At 37.3% G+C, this 21,723-nt stretch overlaps 1 protein-coding gene across 2 annotated transcripts; it reads right to left on the bottom strand.

Moving 5' to 3' along the window:
* Window positions 1-264: 264 nt before the first annotated feature.
* On the bottom strand, window positions 265-20,221 carry LOC143846601 (WRKY transcription factor SUSIBA2-like). Of its 2 annotated transcripts, none has more exons than XM_077355078.1 (6): window positions 19,801-20,221; window positions 17,497-17,691; window positions 8,719-9,283; window positions 8,454-8,622; window positions 7,893-8,051; window positions 265-1,197 (listed from the first exon to the last, which is right to left on the bottom strand). In XM_077355078.1, exons 1-6 carry the CDS (start codon window positions 20,113-20,115, stop codon window positions 618-620), a joined length of 1,983 nt encoding a protein of 660 aa, XP_077211193.1. In that variant the 5' UTR covers window positions 20,116-20,221; the 3' UTR covers window positions 265-617. The 2 variants fall into 2 exon arrangements, with proteins under 2 accessions (XP_077211193.1, XP_077211194.1); XM_077355079.1 differs by lacking the exon at window positions 19,801-20,221 and adding an exon at window positions 18,457-18,611.
* Between the last annotated feature and the right edge of the window lie 1,502 nt (window positions 20,222-21,723).

Below are 21,723 nucleotides of genomic sequence, written 5' to 3'. Positions count from 1 at the left end.
TCCTATCAAACAAGCTTTCACGAGATGTCGCATGCCATCTATTTCCTTCCCCGGAATATAAAGAAGAGGTAATCCATTCTCCAAATTAGTTGAGATTTCACCCGAGTCCGGCCACCCATCGCCTTCGAATGCCAGAACGTCGTTAGTTGATGATACCGGCAAAGTAGGATTCTTCTGCTGATGGGGATTCGCAATCCATCGACATTTTCCCCTCCAACTGAAATTAAGATATCCACAGTTTATACAACTTGTACGAAGCCTTGCTGATAATCAACAAAGATAGATTTTTCCAGCCAGCTTCTTTTACAAACGATATACAGTGCAGATGGAGAGTTAGTCTTTGGCCATCACAACATCTTGCCTGCATTAATTTCATAAAATTTACACAAGCCATCTGCTTACAAGGACATGAAAAATAGCTGATTGCAATGGACAGTTACAGTATAAAGCAACAAAGCTCTTACACAGGAAGAGTGTGTTCTAAACTAAGTTATATTACAACATTAGATTCTTGCCTTGCCTGTAGAAGATTAACATTTGCTTTTAACAGAAACGGTTTGCATCCATAGAATGCAAGCTGTTATATTGATTTCCTTTGGGAGCTGTAGGTATCAATCTCATGGACCCAGTACTAATCTGCCGATGTTCTGCCGATAAGAGTTGGAGGAATGGTTTAACGGTGGAGTATTGAAGCTAAAACTTTCTCTCTGTTCTTCTCCAGATCTATAACAATTTGTTCCATCTTTGTAACTTCTATAATAAGCTGCAATTGGGGTTGCTTCAATCACCTTACCACAACCAGAACTCCCGGTGATTTGAATTTGGCTCTGGATTTGTTCTTTCTCTCGTGTTTGTTGCTTCTCATTTGATCTATTTTCAGAACTTAAACTGATCCCAACACCAAGATTAAGGCTAATCACACCATTTTCTTCTGATTGGTCATAGTGCCGAGGAATTGCCCTCGTAGTGTCGTTCGTCTGCAACATGCAGTTCAAACCTGCTGACATGTGATCATTTAAAGTATTGGCTTCATTTAATACCATGGGCCCAGAAGTGTTGTGGCTACTAGTCCTTGCGGAAGGTACATCGTGGTTATGTTTTCCCTCGTATGTGGTTATAACAGCCTTCGGATCATGTGATGCCCTCTCAACGTGCTTCCTAACGGGGCATCCATTGTTTGTGCATTTGTAGTAACTCCTGTATAACATGAGTAGAATGAGAATACCCACAGATCTCAAATAAGAAAAATGTCAAGAAAGCTTTATAGTTTGTAGTAGCAGAAAATGGCAAATGCTGTAAAACACAACAAATCATGCATCCACTGAGCCGACTTAGTGAAGTCCGAAGAAAAATTAAAGCACAAGCTTGGCCTCCTTAAATGTAGCATTTAGATGGAAGGATCATCCATTGCTGTGAGAATTATATCATAAATAATAAGAATAAGTTTCAAAAAAAAAGATTGATTCAAATCCAAAATCCTGGTTGAAATGGAGCATTATATTAGTTTTAACTTTGAATTCAGTTTAGTTACATTATTACATAAACAAATTATGCTTTGTTATATAAGTTGCTTCAGGTTACGTTGAACCATCCTACTATGAATGTCAGGGTTACGAGCAAGGTTTTAAATTTCGGTTTCGGTCAGTACGGAAACGGAAAGATTTCGGTTTCGGTCGGTACAAATATGGAAAGATTTAGGTTTCGGTGGAATTTAAACAGAAACAATGACGTGGAAGGAATTCATTGGGATTTAGTTTTTGGTGGAGATGAAAACGGAAATATTTCGGTCGTTTCTGGAAATTTTTGAGGAAATTTAAAACCGTGGTTATGAGATGTCACTACACTAAAATGTGCAGCATTGTGAGCTGTCTTTACAGTATAATGTGCAAGAAACAAACTTTAACTAACCTAAAGCAACTAATAAATGCAAAAGAAACTACCCACACTACTATCAGTTATAGAATCAAAAGATGCACTAATTAGGCTTTCAGCAACCATGTTCACCTATATGAGGATGAGTGTAACAGCACTATGACCCCATTAAGCCTCATCTAATAATGCTATCATAGGGAAACAAAGACAAACCATGTGACTGAAGTAAAAGAGAAACATGCACAAAATGAAATATTTCACCCAACTTGACAATGTACATCTGCACTATTTATTGTAGGTACAGTTGTGTATTTGTTTTTATTGAATAAGTAACCAAGCATTTGATGGAGATACATGTATAACCGGGGAAACATGCATTAATAGTAGTTTGCTATTACTGGATAACCTTTCCGATTTTCATTCTGGCTAGAAAAGAAATTCAGTTGCATGGAGAACAGGAAAAGCCACAAGCAATTTTGGACAAGTTATTAATTTTTCAGTTAACAAAATAGATGACATACTTCTCTAAATGAAAATTTTCAAATAAATATTATTGTAAGTTGGAAAGATCGAGAACATGAAACGCTAGAACATTAGAGTATTGGAATATATCATAGTTACGGATTTTGTTTTGTTTCAGCCGAGATTCCAGAACGAAACCGCAATCCCCCCCCCCCCCCCCCCCAATGTTCCGTTTCGCACCTTGTTTCAGTCCGTTTCGGCAAGTAAATGTTTTTACTACTTTTTAATGTTCATTTACTTCAGATTTACATTTAAACAGGGGAATACCCCTCATTTGGATTTATTCAAAATAGTTTCAAGATCCAATTCTAAAAAAATAAAAAGTCAACTTTCTAGTTTTAGTACAAAATTCAACCGTTTTTTGTCATTTCGGGTCGGGTCAAAATCTCAACTTCCAAATGATGGGGTATTTTTCCAAATTTAAAAATTCATAAAGTCTAACTGATGCAGATATTAGGATTTATTTTCTCATTATTTAGTTTCTAGTATTTTTATTTCCATGTTATTAGTTTCTAGGATTTTATTTTCCATGTTATTTTTAGGAATTCTAATTTTAGTAGGTTTCTATCTTTCAGGTTGTTTATTTGCTTATATATGGGCCTCTTTAGAGCTTATTTTGTAACTTTGATTGATATTAAATAAAGATTATTCTCCCTCTAATTCTGGTTTTCTTCTTCCCTCTTCTGATTTCTTCTCTTCTCTCTAAATTCGTCTATTCTTCTCTTCTTTTTCTACTTCTCCCTAAATTCGTCTCTTCTTCAAGTTATTTTCGACTCTTCTTCCCCTATTCTTCTAATTCTATCCTCTTTCGTCTATTTCTCTCCCCTTTCGTCAAATTTCCCTTCACGGTCCTACATCAATTTGGTATCAAAGCCAAAGATCAGAGTCCGCATATCGAATCGCGAGCCACCTCAAATTACCCCACAATCTGTTACCCGAATCCCAAAAACATACCCCAATTTCTTCTCACCTTTCAGCCCTTATTTTCGGCCTCTCCTAGTCCTACCCAATAAACCTGCTCCTACCCAATAAACCTGCTGTCCCAAACCATCTTTTATTAGCCGAATAACAGCCAGTCCCTGTTTCAGCCCCAATTACCACTCAAATTTTCAACTCAACAAATTTCAGCCACGCCTCTTCCCTTCATAGCCAACCCAATAGAAACCCACTTCAACATCATACCCTAATCACCTCCCTGGATTTTCTCCATCTCTTTCAAACCTAACTATCAGAAACCCTAAAATCAGTCCCTATTTGGATATTCAGCCCTAACCTTCTTCACCGAGCCAACCCTCTATTTTCGAAAAGATCTGCCGCCATCGTGACCATTTTTTGTCCGCCAAGACTCCATCACCATCGCTGTTGCACCCGTGCGTGAGTCCATCGCAGGCTATCTCGTCTTCTCAGAGTTTGTGCTGAAGTAGGAAACCTCTTATTCCTATCTTAAAACAACCTCCTAAGTTAAGTTGCCTTAGCAAGTAAGTTTCCGAACTTATTTGGGAAGTCAGCTTCTTTGGAATATCCGATTGATAAAAAGGAAAAAGGAAAGTTCCTTCCTATAGAAGACAACAGATACGTAGGTGTTGTGGGTTTTCAAATAAAGCAAAGAAAGTAATAAAAAAAAGGAGGATTCCTTGCACAGTAAGTTTCCTCAAATTTCTTGGAAAAGGTTACTTTTTTAGAGGAGTTATTTATAGAAAAGAAAAGGTGGTCTGGAGTTACCTTCTAGAGAAAGAAAGTTACTTTTTTCTTCAACTAAAGTTGCTTTTTGCCTAGCAAAAGTACTAGTGTGACTTTTTTTCAAAGAAGGCAAAGAGGCTCAATGTTTGAGGAAATTACACAGGTACCCCAATCTTTTTTACTTTTCTACCAAGTGGGTCGCGTGACCACAATTGAAAAAAGAAGATCAGTTCTCTTTCTCGTATCTGCAACTAACAAGAGGACAAAAAAGTAAACTTGAATTAAATCAGCCCCCCATTCTTCACCTCAACACCCCTTTCCATATAGGCAAGACCAATTAACCTCACCCCCTTGTTCTCCTTGGCCACGCCTTCTTTTTTACTTTTAACCCAATTTGACCATCCCCTGTTTAGTTTATTACACACCTTATAACTTAAGGGATATCAGTCCCTTGTTTTACCTCAGGCACCCCCTTCGGCAAAAAAAAATCAGAAAATACAAAATTGAAAAAAATACAAAAAAAAAAGAGAGAGTTTCTTCCTCTCCTATTTTCTCTCTCCTCTCTCTATCTAGTTTTTCTCTCGTTTTTCGAGCTATTTCTGTTCAAAATTGACCATCGACCTCAACGCGGAAGTTGTTCGTGACAACTTTTAGAGCGCATCCAGCCTATTTTCAGTAGCGGACAGCAGTCTTCAGTACAGTTTCAGGAGCCATCTCAACCGTTGATCGAGCCGCTTCTTCCGATCATCAGCTTTCACTCATCCAATTTGAGATCCGAGACAGGTGTTGTATTCCTTTCGACATGACAAACAAATCAGACGGTTGATTTCAGTTTTCGACGCCGATCCCAATGGCTCCGCCCTATGTTCCATATTTTGATGGGTACGACGATCAATATTGCCAAGACCGCACTCCCTATAGTTATTATGAGACTATATGTCTACAGTGGATCAATGCTTTGGATGCATATCATGAGTAATACGGCTATGATCACCGAGTGACCATCTACAGAGCCAGTTTCTCTGTATGACGACAAGCCGAGAGGTTATGGATAAATTGAATCACGGACCGTCATCACAGTTCTTATTTTCGTCGATGGGAGGATGTTCGTGATGAGTTTATGAGTATTTATGCGATAAGGGCAAATCGGTATGAAAAACAATTAATGCGTGAAGCAGCTGCTCGACTTGCACAAGAAGCTGAATTTCAGGCAACCTTGGAAATGATAGCGCGTAACTTGCATGAGAGTAAATTGTTGTGCGAACAAGATGCCGAAGTCTTCGCTCGCTTTGAACGAGAAATCACAGCCCACCATGCACGAGAGGCTGAAATTGAACCAGCGACGAAATTTGATGCTATTGGTCCGACAGATGATCTTGTGGATGAGACCATTATAGTTGTTGAGCCTATGATTACGTAAGCTACTGAGTCAGAGATGTTATATAGCAAGAGAGTCCAGTGATTGCTGAGACCGACATCGACAGGCATGATGATTCAGATATTTCTCCAGCACCAATTGCCAAGCATAATGATTCAGATATTTCCCCAGCACCAGCTGCCGAGCATCTAGAGAGACAGCTTGCCACTTCCACAGTTGATGCAAATATTGTGACCGAGCCATGTGAGGTTGTTCTATTGACAGAGTTGACCAAGTACCGTCATGATTCAGCGGCGAGTGCCTTGCTTGATGCGCCATTACTTGAGACGAATGATTGAGAGCATATTGTTGAGGATTTCCCTATCTTTGAGCCGATTGAGCGGATTGTCGAGATTTGTGCTGAGACAGTGGAGCTTGTTACACACATTGATCAGGAAGATTGCCCGCATGATATCACTATACCGATCCAGGAGGAGTACGTTGTCATCTTCCCAGCTTATTTGATTGTCAAGAGAGGTTCGCGTCTTTATGATTCTGCATTGTTGATTTCTTCTGTAGTACTACGCTCACGTTCCCTACCACTTTCCCAGTCCTTAAGAGCGTTGTGCAGCATTCCAGAGTTCGGAGGATTGCGATTCATGCTACTTGAGTGGGTCGTTTACGTATTTAATCTAGGCGGATTAGCTAGAAGGCAAGTTCTTTTCAAGCGAGGGAGAATGATGCAGATATTAGGATTTATTTCCACATTATTTAGTTTCTAGTATTTTTATTTCCATGTTATTAGTTTCTAGGATTTTATTTTCCATGTTATTTTTAGGAATTCTTATTTTAATAGGTTTCTATCTTTTAGGTTGTTTATTTGCTTATATATAGGCATCTTTAGAACTTATTTTGTAACTTTGATTGATATTGAATAAAGATTCTTCTCCCTCTAATTCTGGTTTTCTTCTTCCCTCTTCTGATTTCTTCTCTTTTCTCTCTAAATTCATCTATTCTTCTCTTCTTCTTCTACTTCTCCCTAAATTCGTCTCTTCTTCAGGTTATTTTCGTCTCTTCTTCCCCTATTCTTCTAATTCTATCCCTTTTCGTGTATTTCTCTCCCCTTTCATCAAATTTCCCTTCACGGTCCTACATCACTATCATGTCCAAACATTATTAAATCCCAGAATTCAGGTAAAAAATCTAATAATTTAATCTCTAAAATTCTTTCATCTAATCAGGCACCGATAAACATAGGCATCTCAGTTGACATTGATTTTCCTTCAAGTAAATGTTGGATCTTCACCTTTCAAAAAAAATGTTGGATCTTTACAACCTTGATGTTTTGATGGATTGGGTAGCACAGGATGACCATGTTGTTCCAATTTTTGGGAATTTTTTAGCATTTTTTCATATTTTTAACTATTAAAAAAATTCGGTTGTCGTAACATCGATTCTGAAACAAAACGCCGAAGCATTCCGTTCAACTGGCCAAAACGAAACGGAATTCATAGCTAAGAAATATATTTAGCCATTGTCATGCGAAGAACTTGACATAGCCATGCATAATGATGGTGCTGGCATAATTAGTGAACCATATAAGTAGCCTTCTATGTTGAACATTTGAGTGACTGACTATATTCTTCATGGTTAATGATATCAGCACACTGTCAAGAGCTTTAATGGGCACCATAAAGAACTAAATCTACAACAAGAAATCAAGGTCGCCCCCTTCTCTGAGGCCATAAAGTCCCCAGTTACTCTTCTCACTGTCCTTGAAGGTCCATACATATATATATATATATATATATATATATATACATATATATATATATATGTATATATATATATATATATATATATATATATATATATATGTATATATATGGAAGGAAGAGTTCATGATGACTATCATGTATGTATCAATAAATGGACGAGGACTGTCTATGTGCTTTTAGCAGTTTGTGTAACTGGAAGAAATAAACAGTAATATTCTTCTCCAAATTTCATGATCTAAGTTTCAAGAAAGAGAATTATAAAAGAATAAAGAGAACCAAAATCAATAAGATAATCCTTTCTGCCCATTAGTTGTCTGATCCTAAGCAAGGTTTTAAATTTCGACCGAAATCCAAAATTTCGGTCCGAAATTTCGGGTTTCGGTGGATACCAAAATCGAAATCGATAAAACCCGTAGTAGTAGTTTATTTCAGTCGAAATTTTGTTTATCCCGAAAATTCGTCCGAAATTTAAGGGATTTCACCCAAAAATCTTGATTTATGATAATTATTTACTATTATCCCGAAATATCGGTAATTCCGATCGAAATTTTGTAGGAGATAAAATAGCTGGTGATTGATTTCGTTAAATTTCAAAATTTCGGCTGCAATTTCGGTTTCGGAGAGGACCGAAACGCATTCCGAAATTGAAATTTGAAACCTTGATCCTAAGTAGCAACACATACCTTGGATTAGGATTCCCTCTCACTACTTTCTGCCCATATTTACGCCAACGATACCCATCATCCAGGATATCGACCTCACTCATAGTTTGTACAACAACGCGTGGTTCCCGGGTTACCTTGCCCATCGGAGTAACGTCTATACTTCCAATATCTTTCTTCCTGCTCACAATTTTATTCAGGAATAGAATACAAGGTTAGCATTTATAGATGCACTTGCTTATATGTAGGCCATACCTGGCAGCCAGGAAATTTCTTTTCATGATAAATCAGTGTCTCCAAGTGGTGAGGGGTAGGGCAGTAGGAGGAGGAGAGAGATTTGAGAGGGCAAGATTGAGATGAGCCTGAGAAGTAGCTAAAAATCAGGAAAAAAGTCGATCCTATTTTGAGTAGAGTTTTTTGTTTCCTGATTTTTAGCCACTTCTCATCACTTGGAGCTAGTTTCCTGATTTCTAGCCACTTCACCCTCATCTCCACTTGGAGACACCGATTTATCATGAAAAAAAAATCATGGTAGCCAAACGTGCCTGTAAAGTTCATACAAGTAAATTCAACTTAAGGCACCTGCGCTTTGACTCAGGATCATCATCATCTTCAACATCATCGCCAATCTTGTTGGAGGGCCCACACGCAACTTCTATATCATCATCACTTACTGACACAGGAGAAAGCGCAGGGGCACCATTTGAATCAATATGGTGAGCTGTCTGGGCATAGGCATTTGATGGCTTCTCTGCAAAAAAAGTATGTAAAAATCTTCCAAATTTTCATTTTTAAATAGAACATACAAGCATAAAAATACCATTATCAGTGGAACACTAAACCGTACCTTCTACACTGAATACAGAAGAAAGCCCACCAGTTCTTTCTTCACCAGGACCAGTAAGGATTGCACCAACTGCTAATCGACGGCTAGTTTGAGGCTTAGGATGGTCATGCTGACCCTTATATATAATATCCACAATTTGACCATCATGTGAGCGTTCAAATTGCTTTTTCATTTGGCAATTCGGATGAGTACATTTATAATAGCTCCGTGGAAATTCACATCCTTTAACATATTTCTGCCCATATTTTCGCCAGTTATACCCATCTTCTGATGATTTCTCAACTACAACCAAAGGATTATGTCCTTTATTTGATGCTTGGGTCCCATTGTCTGAGACCTGCCTTTGCCGTGATTCATCGGAAGTAACTTCAGAAGGTGGATTAGCCATTGAGGTAACCATGTAAGCTGGTGTATTTGAAGGTGTTACAGATAGAGTCAACTCGTGTGAAGAGACTCCTATGTTATCAGTTGTTACTGAAGGTGAGGATGCAAATTCCTGGGGCTGGCATTGACCTCGAACTTGTGCAAATGGCTTGCAGTGAGAGTAGCTTGAACTAACAGAAGGCTTAATAGAAAATAAAAAGAATGTTAGGCAACTAGTACCAGTAAATCTGGCTAAATTGCAAATGTAAACAACTGAACATAGATGGAAAAAAACACGCTGGTCCAATGCAAACTAATGTAAAAAGAAGAATAGAAACTAACTCCTCATAAAAGTAGTTGAGATAATTCAGTAGCAATAACCTGCATCCTCACTAGCACAGCACCCATATTTTACCACAATTTAAGGGAGAAATTGGTTTAAAAGTAATGACGCTAACTATACCAACCGCATCTTCTAAGTGAAAAAACATGTCCAAACAAGCTCATTTGTGAACTCCTTTATTGAAAATAAAACAAATAGCATTTTTTAATGACTATAAAAATAGCCTTAGAACAAGAAATTATATATGATGGGGATCGTAGACGTCCCTTACGGGTTTATTCTAGGCGGGGCCGCACACAGAGGACCCCATAGGTATCTTTTATTATTCGTAGGGACATTTTGGGGATTATTTGTTGTTCGTAGGGATATTTTGGGGATTTTTGGCTTTATTAGGGTTATTTTGGTCTTTTACTTATTTTAGGGACATGTTGGTCTTTTCTTATTTGTTTGTTGCCTATATATAAGGCCAGTTGGCCCAGTTGTATACTTTATATTAGGATTGCAACTCGGGTCGGGTTTTCCAAAACCCTACCCAACTCGAGAAACTGTCTCGGGTCGGGCTTATTTTAGAAAAACCCATGATTCATAAAACCGGCCCTACCTGAGATAGTTTCTCGGATTGGGTCAGGTCAGGCCGGCTGCGCGTGCACAGGGGGGGCATGTTTGGCATGTCCATGCACCATACTGTTAGAAGTAGAACTGCTCGAACAACATAAGCAGGGGTATTAGAACTAGTCGAACAACATAAGTAGGGATATTTTGGTCATTATGATACTCGTGTAGCAATTCTATTAAGTTATTTTGATGATATGAAAAAACTGGGTTTAGAGTTCCCGCAAAATTTCTAGCCTTCTCTCTTCTCTACTTTCATCTCACTATCACATTTACAATAGATTTTACATGGTATCAGAGTCATTCGATCAAGAACAGCAGCCAACCATTTACTCTCCATCATAAACGTACTTCTCCTCTACATATTTCTTCTTCCTCTCTTAATAGATACTCTATGCTAACCTAATTTTCTTCTCACTCCGTCCTATTTTTCTTTCTCTTCAATCTCAAAAGCTTTAAACCTCCTTATTGTTTTCCATTTTCTCTCCTTCAGTCTTCCCTTTTTCTCTTTCACATAATAACCAAGGGTTTCTCAAATTCAATGTTTAAAACTCATATTCAGTGGAGAACTCGGCCAGCGTAAAAGGAAGTCAACTCTGGCAAGTCAACAATTGATGTGGTCAAGTTTTCATTAACTCGAGCGAGTCTAAGGAGTTTTGATTAACTTGGTGAGGAAAAACTCAGACTCGGATGAGAATTAACCAAGGTAAAAGGGAGTCAACCTGGACAAGTCGACAATTGACTCAAGGAGTTTTTAAACAGCGCTCAAACCCTTCGGTCCAACTGCCCTTGCATTCATTTTCTCATCTTTTTTTTCCTCTCTCCTTTGCTGACACAAGCCTCATTTGAGTGAGGTGCATGTTAGCGAAATGGTTTTCTTTTACACAACAAAGCAGAGACCACTCTCTTTTCACTTAAAAAAGTGCATTTTAGCACCTTAATAACAAAAAACCCCTACTTATCCATTTGGATGTGGACATGGTCACGGACAAGGTTGTGGCATTGGTTTTCAACATTTTTGCCACCATGTTCCTCAATATCTAGTAGCATATGTGGCACTCTACATGGTTAACAAGGACAGGGTGTCCCTAGCATGCCCACGGAGGTCTTCTCCTACAGAAGGAAACACTATTTTTCTTCGACTGAGTTCTATACTATAGCACCGGCACAGCTAGGTTTTGCATTACCTCAGTTCTATCCTCATGCCCCAGGCTCTGTTGCACTGAGTCGAAACAGAATCACTTTCATTGATTGTTACAGCTTGTTAGATGTGTGGATATAGAATCACTTTCATTGATTGTTACCGTTGCTATGATTCTCAGCCTCATATAGACTTGGATATGGCCTTGACATATCGTTTTATTCTTTTTGAAAAGATAACCTAAAATACATTAGAAGAGAGAAAAATTACAGAGGTAGAGGTTGCCCTCATACGAAGAGTCCTTGTATCCCTAAGAACGTCAGATTTCGCCAACAATCGGCTAACTCATTAGCAGATCTAGGAATGTAAGAAAAAGAAACATCTATATCCCTATAACTGTCCACAATCTCACCAATAAAGGATGCTAATTGCCATGGCCCCAAATTCCTTCCTTCTGCACATGAGATCACATTCAGCGAATGACCTCCAACAATAAATGGACTGTGAAATATTCTTGTGTAAATCTTAGCACCATTGAGGACCCTAATTTCCGTCTTGTTGGAGTTGGATCTTCTGATAGGGCCACAGTAAGATAACAAAATCTCACCATCGCCAGGTCTGAATACTTCATCCACCCCTGCTAGACCTAGATTTCCAAGGGAACAACCATCAGAGTCCCCTGCTAGACCTAGATTTCCAAGGGAACAACCATCGAAGTTTTACTTAATATTGTTCCCCAATGGATTTGGCATATCATATACTGGATCTTTCTCTCATTACTCCTTTAGAAGCTTCCTGGGTGGTCGATACTGGTGCCACCCACCACATCAATGATGACTCGAGTAACATGATTTCAATATTATGGTTCCTCTCACATTATTACGGTTGATGGATCTTCCCTTGTCATTACTCATGCAAGTTTAGTGTGTCTCTTCAGACTTTTGGTTCCTCCTATGTTGATGTATATGTAGTCCTTAGCATTCAACGAGAACTTTTGCCTGTCTCTCAATTTGGTTCTTATTTTATTTGTATCCCCAATTATGATATTGTAAAGGTACGAACATGGAAGCCCCTTGCTAGGCACAAAGGCATTGTCTAATGACAAGTGGATGAGAGTTATGGAAGAAGAGATGGGTGCACCTTTATAGAAATGACAAGTAAGAAGTAGTAGCCAGATCTCAAGACGAGAATGTGGTAGATTGTAAACAAGGTTTTAAATTACGGTTTTGGTTTCGCTTGGCATGAAAATGGAATTATTTCAGTTTCGGTGGAAATTTCAATTGAAATCTTGTAAAATCACATAAATGTATGAAAACATATGCACATGATGAAATTTTAAGAAGAAACTTCGAGAGATACTAGACTAAGCACAAATACATTCTTAGAAATCATCAAATAAGCAAGAAAGCCATCTATAATGGCATCAAACACCTAGTGACCTACGATGCTGCACATGTTTGGAACAGTAAAATCAATAAAGGCTGTTTGAATGCCGGATAGTTTTTTGGGGGCAGAACTTATTCGAGAATAAGAGGCCATTCAGCATTTGTTGAAGAACTATCCTGAACAAAACAATCCCAACTTTTGAGTTCAACCTAGAAAATGAGAGCAACTGAAATTCTAGATGAAATATCGAATTTCACTTGCCCAGGACCAAAAAAATGAAAAACTAGAAACTCAAATTTAAAAAAAAAAATCCAAAAACAGAAAAAAAAATCTTAAAATACTTATAATTCATGAGAAATGACCAAAATACCCATATCTCATAGAAAATAATCAAAATACCCACCTCAAAAAATGACCGAAATACCCCTGTCTCATAAAAATTGATAAAAATACCCACCTCAACAAAAATGACCAAAATACCCCTATTTATAGAAAAGGACCAAAATACCTATAACTTTTAGAAAGTAAATAAAATATTCTCACCGTTCAAAAAAAAACTAAAATATTCTTATCTCATTCAAAATGATAAAGATACCCTTATCTCATGGAAAATTAACTAAAATACCCGTACATCATAGAAAATGATCATAATACCCTTACACAAAGTGTGTATATTTATAGTATATAAAAAAAAGGGCGGCCCAGTGCATGAGGCTCCCGCCATTGCGGGGTCTGGGGAGGACTAGATGTACGCAGCCTTACCTCTGCTTTGCAGAGAGGCTGTTTCCGTGACTCAAACCTGTGACCACAAGGTCACAATGGAGCAACCTTACCGTTGCGCCAAGGCTCACCCTATGTGTGTATTTATAGTATGTTTGAGTAAGAATATAAAAATGAAAAATGAGTTTTTAAAAAATCCTAAAAAACTTTTATTATTAAAAAAGGAGAAAATTAATCATCTCATAAAATTTACCAAAGTACCCTTATGTCATAGGAAAATATCAAAATACCCTTATCATTAAAAATGACCACACTCGTTAAAAATAACCAAACAACCTTATCTCTAAAAATGATCAAAATACCGATGTCTTGCGAAACTAGTAACATTACCAAAATCAAGGTTTTAAATGTCGGTTTCGGTGTCGGTTTCGGCCACAACGAAAACCGAAATATTTCGGTTTCAGTGGAAATTTCGGCTGAAATAATGTAAAAATTTGACAAAAAATTCGGTTTCCTTAAAGTTTCCACCGGAAAGTACAAAATTTCGATGGAAATTTCAGTGGAAATCTTTACATTTCAGCGGAAATCTTTTACATTTCGGTAGAAATTTTGTAAGGGTGAAAAACGAAATTTGGGTTAATTCGGCGAAATTATGGGGAAATCATGTAAAAATCCGATTTAATGTACTTTCGGCCGAAATTTTGGATTTCGGCCGAAAGTTAAAACCATGACCAAAATAACGCTGTATTTCAAAAAACAACCAAAATACCCTTACCTTTTTCATCCATACCTCCTTGGAATTAGGGGTATTTTGATAATTTTTATGAGGTAGGGGTACTTTAGTAATTTTCTATGAGATAATTATTTTGATCTTTTCATGATAAGGATATCTTGGTCATTTTTTATGATAAGGGTATTTTGGTTATTTTTCATGAGATAAGGGCATTTTGGCCAGTTTCTTTGAGATAGGGGTAGTTTGGTAATTTTAATGATAGGACTCTTGCAGCAACGTCCTTCACTTTATCATTCCTCTAGATAATTAATTCTTTTATAATAAAACATGGAACAAACAACGGACAAAAATAACTCTGATAAAAAAAAGTGGACAAACAGAAGATAAACTAATTCTGGACAAGCTATCCATGATAACAAGCAATCCTGGGCAAGTTCCTTTTGAAGGTTAGATTATCCTGCAATCAAACACTCCCAAAGAAGTACAATGTAACGAAGTACAAGAAAGTACAATGACCAGTCTCCGCTCCAAAGACCCCAACTCTATGTCAATACCAAATAGACTTATGAGGTATTATTGGTCTCATGTAGATCTGGCATCCCATATATAAGATATGGTTACTTTGATGTGCAATTCGATGATCCTGCCTACCAAATACCATTCTCTAGATTAATGAAATGAGATGAAATGCAAGTAAAATGTCTTACAAAAAAAAAAATTCTCTTTTCGGTGCTTAATCAGCTCATCATTTGTATGATGCTTAGGTTTTAAGATTTGAAATTCCCATGACTCTTCACATTGAAATGAAAAGTGGGCCCACCTTCGATTCAACTAGGATGGGCCCACAAAGCATGTTGACAAAGAATAAAAATCTTAAATGTTTTTCTATAGGGTTTTTTTCAGAAAAAATTCCATAGAAAAGCAAGTTTATTTTATTTCCAATATTTTTTCAATTTACCGCAAATTAGGGCATCATTTTTTTTTTTTTGAGAAAAAATAGCTCTATAAGATGTAAATCATAACATCTTTCCATTTTTTTTTTTCTTTCCAACTATTTCATTTGAATTTTGGGAATTTCAGTTGAATTTCGAGAATTTTGATCGGAAATAATGACGTGGAAGGAATTTATTGAGATTTTGTTTCAGTGGTGGGGATTGAAACATAAACATTTCAGTGGTTTTGGTGAAATTTCAGGAAAATTTAAAACAAATTAAAACCATGGTTGTAAATGGGTTTTCAAGCTAAAACAAATGACATAAAAGAATCATAGATAGGTAGAAGGCCATGACTTAACAGAACCATAGATTGGTACAAGGCTTAGTGGCCAAAGGGTATAACCATGGACACATCTGACTGTGATGACTGATGAGGCATTCAGTCTAGTAGTCATGACCATGGTTTTAAAATTAGGCCGAAATCTGAAAGTTCGGATTTCGGTCAGGACCGAAACCGAAATTTACAAATTTCAGGCGCGATAAAATATTAATTTTTATTTATTTACAAAATTTTAGCCGAAATTACTGAAATTTCAGCCCAAAAGACCGAGCGCTTCTACCGAATTTCAGCTGAAATTTCGGGATTTTAGCTGAAATTTCAGTTTCTGTGAGGACTGAAATTATACCCGAAACCGAAATTTAAAACCTTGGTCATGACTCAAGAGCACCATACTGAGATTATTCCTCATATTAGCCAATATATCTGGCTAGACTCAGTCAAATGAATGTTAGAATGCATCTCTTCATGGGTCCCTAAAGGAGGACACGTACATGGGGGAGCTTGAAGGGTTTGAGAAGAGAAGCAAAAGTAATTGTATCTGTACACTAAAGTAGGAAATATATGGGCTAAAATAGACACCGATCCAATAGACTACATCAACACTTGAGAATAATGGGTACATGAGAAGCAAATTAAATGACTATTTTTATCAAGAACACTCCAATATGTATGTCTTGGTCTTGGTCTATGTGGATGACATTAATACTAAAAATAGTGATAGTTAAGAGGGCCTTCGAAATGAAAGATTTAGGTGACTCAATTCAAGGTTGACAGAACCCAAGACAGGTATAGTTCTCATAGAAGAAGTGTGCTGCAGATCTACTTAACAGGCTTCACATGATGAACTGCAAGCCAGTTATCACTTCTATAGTTTAGAACAAGAAGACTAACGGAAATGAAACCATTCGAAAAAAAGACTAATGGAAATGAAGGGGAAAGGAGTGAGAGATCCAAAAACTTATTGCAGCATGCTAGGAGTTATTCAGTATCTCACTTTTACCAGGCCCAACACATATGCAGTACAACATGATCTACAAGTGAAGCACCTACAGGCAACCAAAAGATACATGAGCAATAGAGGAACCCCAGACCATGAACTATTTTAACAGTACATAAGGCTGTCCGAGTGTGTGAATATTAATATGTTGATTAGGCAAAAGATTTAAAAATCATAAAGGTCAGTCGTGGGTCACATGGGTCACACGGTATTGCATATTAGTGAACGATTGTGCATCTCTAGGAGCAATAAGAAAAAAGATAGTGGCATGATTCAGTGCAGAAGCATAATATAGAGCTATGGCCTCCAGGCCCTCCACAACAACGGAGCTCACTTGGTTGTGGAATCTCTTACAGTAACTTCATTTGAGATCACAGGCGCACACCCTATTGTGACAGCTAGAGTGCTATCAAGCTATTTTAAAACCCAGTTTCTATGCCATGAAAAAGCACATCAAGATTGATTCTCACTTTTTCCATGAAAAGGTTGAGAATGGTGAAGTTCACACTAGCTTTGTAACCATACATAATCAATTTGCAGACATTTTCATGAAGGTTCTTACTAATTTTGGCACTTTCATCGTGACGAACTTCTGGCAGATGAGTCAGATGACTTCTGTTTAGCACACAAACATTCGATCAAGTATACCAGGAAACAAATAATAATCCAGGGAGTCAATCCACATATTAAAACCTATTTAATTATTTTCTTGCTTAAGATACTATCTTCATTTATGATTGAAGTATTTCATTATATTGGGATATCAAAGTAAAGATAACTCAATTTGGACAGTGTGTCAAGGTTTTGATCAGAATCATGAGACTTAAATTGAGTACACAATCATTGGATGGGTTTGGTGTTTCATTAAGACATTGGTCATTACTTATCATGTGCACCCCATACAAATTGATGAGAATAAAAGATTATGCTCCCTGTCAAAAAAAAGAAAAAGAAAAAGAAAAAAAGAAGCACAGTACAGGGATTTGCATAACAAGTGGTATCTTAGAGATTAGCTGTAATCGGTAAATCTCACTTATTTTAATTTTTAATACCCCAACGCCTATAGAAGATAATAAATTTGATGTACAGTTTTGTCTGAATCATATTCATATGAAGTCAGAGAAGAATTATAAAAACATAAAGAAGGCTATATCCACGTCTTCACGATTTTTATCACTAACTAAGCAGTGAATAACTGTGGAAATTACCAAAGGCCCCAATGAGGATAGGCCCGAACTCGTGCGTGGTCTGATATGGGGTTTGAACCCAAAGTCTCCAGAGCTTCCCTCATTACATTTACTATTATTAGGCGTGTCCCTTGCAGGAGAAAACTTATCAGAACCAACAGCATCACTTGTGATCTGGGGCATGGAAAAGGTACCAGTAGTAGGGGATGGTTCTGCCTGCAAGACCGAAAGGAGTGAAAAGAATGAGTCAGAAACTTTGTACTCGGCAACGGTTCCTATGAAAGAGTAAGGTTATTTTATCTTAGTTTGTTAGTTAACAAAAAAATTTATTGAATGGAGGCAATAAAAGGCTGCTAGCAAACAGAAAAATATCCAAGACAATTCTGTTTCTACAAGCCTTAACAGTCATGTCTCATATAACCATGTTTTGCATTGAGGAGAACACCATATAGAATCTGCGAGTGAGCATTGATTTGATAGAAATTTCAAACACGATAATATTGGACTCCATTTTAAGCAGCACATCAATCAAATCACTAACTAGCAAATCAGAATATTTTCAAAGTAATCCTTCCAAGTTATCAGAACCAAAGGAGCAAAATCAATGTTCAAGCATCCAATTCTCTCAAAGATGAGATATAAAAAGTTGCAATCAGGAGGCCCAAACCATACAAAATCAATCTGAAACAATCACAAAAGATTTCTAAGTTAGACCTGTGTAAGGCCTGCTAGAGCCATACCCATTTTCTCACTTCTCCACCTTCTAGACTCCCTTTCTAAAAGTCGATACCCATATGTTCATTTCTTTCTTTATGTAAAATAAATCCATATCCATATGATCCCTCAGTTTTCAATTCTCCAACTTGAGTGGTTAAAGGTTGCAATAAATCTGTCAAGACATACAAAGCAAAGAACTAAACTAAAGGCACACCAACATGAGATTTTTAAGATGGACCAACATAAGGCTGCAGAAGCAAATACCAGTTTCTTTGTTTCCTTCTCCATCCTTCTACACCACCCTACCCAAAAGCTGCTGCCCGTTTCTCAATGTTTTGCTTATGGGGAAAAAAATAAATCTGTATCCATATGATTTCATCTTTTTACCCCTATTCCGCGGTGGTTGAGACAAACAGGAAAGCCAAGCACCCACAAAAAGATGTATTCTGAAAAGAAAAATGCATACCCACCTAAACAAGAAAAAGGTGGAATTTTTTACAGAAAGGCAAGATTCTCAACACAAGTCAACACCAAAGGCAGATATTTGAAAGGAAAAAATTGAATAAAGTTAAAAACCCAACAGAATAGCGTAAAGCAAGCATCAGAATCTAGTTAACGGCCACAGCTGAAATCTTACATCCTTTTCAAAACATGCTATAAATTAAAGGTAACTAAAAAGAAATGAACAGATCCATTACTTACCCTACCATCTCCACACACAAACAGAAGAAAAGAGATTAATAGATACAAATCGAGAGCTTGAAATTCCATGGGTTGTCAAAATAATCAATCAACTTACGCATAAAGATTACAGATACCCTCTTGCAACATTAGATTGCTGTCACAGCAAGAAAAAAATAGAAAAAAAAATGAAAAATGAGAAATTTCCGTGGAGCTCAAATTTTAGAATATCAATCAGTTAACGTATAAAGATCATAGATAAAGTCACCAAATCTTCAATAGAGAAGCACTGAGAAAAGGGGAAAATAGAAAAAAAAAATGAGAAATTCCCTCCACAAACTAATAAAAAACCAATTGATGCACAGAATTTTTGAACAGAATCAACAGATTCACCCATTATATAATGAAATTTACAGTTAATTAAGGAAAGTAGAATAAACCGAAATTCCATATACTAAAAAAAAAAAGTCATTTAATTAATTGATGGAGATTTTATACGGTGTAAGCCCGTATAGTCCATTAATTTTCAGAAAACTGTACGGCTTACGCCATTAGATGATCCAAACCGTCCATTTGAAGGGTCACAAAAATATATTGTGCCCTAAAAATCACTTCCATAGGATGAACCCAACCCTCCGATCTATTGCTATATAAACCTCTATAGATCGGAGGGTTAGGATCATCCTATGGAAATGATATTTTGGGCACAAGCTATTTACGTAGTGGCCCATCAAATGGACGGTTTGGATCATCTAATAGTGTAATCCGTATATCACTTTCTACAAAAAAAACTAGACTATACAAAAGTCTCCCATTGATGTATATAGATATAGATTTCAAGTGTCAAAACCTTCAATTACAGATACAGTGTGATTAAATCAAACAATTAGAAACAAAAAAAACAAAAAATTCACCAGAAACCCTAACCTTCATATTCGAAAGAAGAACTGGAGAATCGAGTAGAGTACTAGGGCTCAATCCCGGAGGAATCGATAAACAAGGAGATCTCGAGATCGGAAGTCGAGCCGGAGACATCGTTTTGTAGCGTGCAGCATTCGATCCGCAGATCTGAGAAACCCTAACTTCGGTTTTCTCCCAAAATCCATCCATTTTCCGACCATTTTCCGACGGAATCTCACCGCTGTTAAAACCGTCAAATCGAAGCTCGAGAGGAGGTTTTGAATCGTGTTCGGGATCTCTCGAATGGGGATCTTGAAGCTCCGATCTCCCATTTTCCTCCATTTTTTTGAGATCAGAAGCTATGTGTGATTGTGAAGAGGGAGGAGAAGAACGAGGAGAATCTACGGGTTTTGTGGTGGTGTCAGGGGTATTTTCGCTATTGAAAATTCTGATTGTGGCGTTTTTTGTAATTTGTCAGAGACTCGTTAGTGAGTGTAGTTGACTTTGTTGAGTTGTTCGCTTCCATAATAATTCAGACAAGCTGATATATTCTTTACCCCTTTTTCTAACTTCGGACAGCTCCCTCTAGTGTAGTACAGTCGCAGAGAAATCATAGATACACTACGAGGGAGCTGTCACTAGTAAACAACAAGGCGCGCAGGAAACGGAAAGAAAAAGAAAATGACGTGGCAGAAGAAAATGAAAAGGAAAATAAACTACTAAGAAAGCAGTAGGAGTGCGCATTCAGTTGCCAGGAAACGGAAAAGAAACAGTAAAAAAAACAACATTATGAAAGGGGGTTTCACACAAGATCTGAAACGGGTTTCAAAAAATAAGCTCAAAAATCAAAACATATGAAAGAGGGTTTCCGAACCATCATATAAACCCCTAATCATATTTAAGAACTTTACAAAAATCAGAAAGCCAAAGGGAAATCTAATCAAATCAAAAGCAGATTAGGGGTTTTTGCAATGGCAGAGAAAGAAATAGAAAAAGATTCAAATGTGCATTTTCTGAAAAAGAGTTTAGGTAGTGCCAAGATCTGAAACTGAAAACCCCTAAAAAATGGTGATAAATCCCTATTAAAATGTGCATGAAACCCATTCTTCTTTCTCATCTGAAACTAATGAGAAAACTCCTAAAGAATGGCGGTAAAACACCAATAAAACAAAAAAAATAAAAAATATAATAAGGAAAGAGGAGAAAAGGACGAGGTAAGAAGCTTACCTCTCGAGGAAAGTGGAGTGGAGATCGGGAAACCACCGCATTGGAGAAGATTGCAGCAGTTTTGCTCTCCACAGACCAAAGATGATGACGAAGATATGTGAGTTCAGGGCTTCGTATTCTCAAAACCAAAAAAAGAGGACGCGACTTGTTTTTTTCCGCTTTCCCTAGCGAGAATCCGTGACAAATCCGACTATTTTTTACAGACTGTAAAGGGCAGAAAGTAAGTTGCCAAGTGGGATTCGGCGGATTCCACTTCAGATTGGCGCTTTCCTTATCCCGTCAACCAAATGACCATTTTAGCGCTTTCCGAGGAAAAAAGAGCTCGTTTTTCGTTTCCTTTCTTCAAAATAAGCGCAATTGAACATACCCCAATTGAAATAGAGAAAAGTACGGAATGTGTGCAGATGCTCAGTGAAAATATGGATTGCAAGCAACTTTTAAAACAAGAACAAAAAAATGGCTAAACTTCAAATTCAAGTGGTCAAAAGACCCTGATACCCTTATGATATCGACAAAGTCTTCCTTTTTCATTACTGCCTCTAAAATTGGCCCGATTCACGAGGCTTCTTTTGGTTCATTTAAATGTGTATTTGAACCGAGAGAACCTTGGGTTCGTCTCTATCTTGGCCGTCAGAAATACCTAGAGACGGATGGATGCCTGACATGTGTTGAAAAACTTTTTGAAATGCTAGCGCCTCTATACATAGTCGGTTTGGTTTGGAT

This window comes from Tasmannia lanceolata, unplaced genomic scaffold, assembly GCF_043159265.1.
Source record: "Tasmannia lanceolata isolate RefF3 unplaced genomic scaffold, GAP_Taslan_0.1 ptg000015l, whole genome shotgun sequence".
Lineage (NCBI taxonomy): Eukaryota > Viridiplantae > Streptophyta > Magnoliopsida > Canellales > Winteraceae > Tasmannia > Tasmannia lanceolata.
The sequence above is the reverse complement of the archived record's forward strand: the minus strand, read 5'-3'. Positions and strand labels throughout refer to the sequence as shown.

Excerpts from the sequence above, each read along its gene's own strand:
- LOC143846601 (XM_077355078.1), bottom strand. The coding sequence starts at position 20,115 with ATGGAGGAAAATGGGAGATCGGAGCTTCAAGATCCCCATTCGAGAGAT. Across the intron at positions 17,692-19,800 it reads TTCTTCTTTCGAATATGAAG|GCAGAACCATCCCCTACTAC; the intron begins GTTAGGGTTTCT and ends TCGGTCTTGCAG. Across the intron at positions 8,052-8,453 it reads GATCCTGAGTCAAAGCGCAG|GAAGAAAGATATTGGAAGTA; the intron begins GTGCCTTAAGTT and ends AATTGTGAGCAG.